Genomic DNA, 1,456 nt, shown 5'->3' with positions numbered 1-1,456 from the left:
AAGCTGAGTCAAAAGGCCAACTTCCATTAAAATGAATGGGATTTAGAGGGCTCCAAATCTTTTATGACAACTTTGTAACATGCCTATCTACCCCTTTTTGCAAATCTCAGCCATAGTTTGGAAGCTCAGCCAAAGAACATAAGAGCTTCTGAACATAAGAGCATAAAAAGCACCATGCTTGGTCAGCCCCATGGTCCATCTAGCTCAGTATCCTGTCCCAAACAGTGGCAGAGGTGGATGCTGTAGAGGGACAGTTTTGAACTGGTTATTTAGACCTATTTCATTGTCACTTCCTGCAACTTCATTGGTGTCAAAGGTCACGTGACATCACTTCCTGATGTGATACCACTTCCTGTGAGGTCTTTGAATATGGCTTGCCAGCCCACTGGTTGATGAAAAGTTTGTGATCCGGCCCCACATTCAAAAAGGTTGGACACCCCTGTTTTATATTGTACAAAGGTTGACAACCTATAGTCCACAAACCAGATTCAGCCTGCAAGATTTTATCTGGCCTGCCAAAAACCAGCTGCCTGCTCATTGCTCGCCTCCTTTCCCTCCCCCTGGGCTCCCACACAGCAGATCTCTGCAGACCCTCTGATCCCACATTTCCCAAGGAGGAATGAGCCAAGCACACAGAAAACTCACGCCAGCTGCTTCTGCAACATGTAGCCAAGGGGCAGGCATCTCCTAGAAGCCCTGGCAGGCAGCCTGCCCGCACACAGCTTAGGCAGCAGCATGCCATGCAGCACATGCCACGTCTTGGGCAAGTTGAGGGACCTGTCCTGACTCCAGTGGGCAATGACTGGTCAAATTAAGGCGTTATGACTCCCTGGCTGCATTCATTTGTGTTGCTGTCAGCAAAAGGTTGCCAATTCCTGGTAGAGCTCACTGCAACCCTAAGAAGTCACTGTTCTGGCCAATTAAAGTGGTGTTGACAAAGAAGGAGTCCCAAATCTTTCTTGTAATAAGGCTGGAGTTTTGTTGCAGCCATGACAGTCCAGGAAAGGTGTGAAAAGTAACATGGGTTTTCGGTTGACATCTTTTATCGGACTAACCATATAGCTGGAAATGTCAGAGGCTTTCCTACACAGAGACTTCTGGATCACCTGAAGGGTGCGGCATGCCCAAAAGCTCATCTAACACCTGTCAGCCATACAGTGGGTGCAATAAGAGACAGCACCGGGCCGGAAACGGGGGAGGGTGGCGCGAATCCACCCGCGTCCTCTCCCTTCCCAGCCCGTCGCCGCCGCTGTCCGCAAGGCGGCGCTATGGGGCGTTGCGCATGCGCAACCCAGGTTGACCCGCGCACCGCTGCTCCCACCTTCACGGCGCGCGGCCGGCGGCCCTCGCGGTACTTGGCGCGCGAGGCGCAGACGTCCCGCTGAGCGTGATGCCCGCACGCGCCCCGGCCCTCGCCGCCCGTCGCCGCCGCCATCTTCCGCCTCTACCCTCCGCG

At 53.3% G+C, this 1,456-nt stretch overlaps 1 protein-coding gene across 3 annotated transcripts in view; it reads right to left on the bottom strand.

The window, feature by feature from the left end:
• RBM48 (RNA binding motif protein 48) overlaps positions 1-1,456 on the bottom strand; it is a 15,948-nt gene extending 14,492 nt beyond the window's left edge. For 2 of the 3 annotated variants that reach the window (XM_025191079.1, XM_025191080.1), the window contains exon 1: positions 1,322-1,456. In XM_025191079.1, coding sequence (XP_025046864.1) covers positions 1,322-1,435 — 114 coding nt within the window. In that variant the 5' untranslated portion in view covers positions 1,436-1,456. The remainder of the gene's footprint in view (positions 1-1,321) is intronic. The other variant, XM_025191081.1, reaches the window with a different exon arrangement.

Source organism: Alligator sinensis, unplaced genomic scaffold (assembly GCF_000455745.1).
Source record: "Alligator sinensis unplaced genomic scaffold, ASM45574v1 scaffold1011_1, whole genome shotgun sequence".
Classification (NCBI taxonomy): domain Eukaryota; kingdom Metazoa; phylum Chordata; order Crocodylia; family Alligatoridae; genus Alligator; species Alligator sinensis.
The sequence above is the reverse complement of the archived record's forward strand: the minus strand, read 5'-3'. Positions and strand labels throughout refer to the sequence as shown.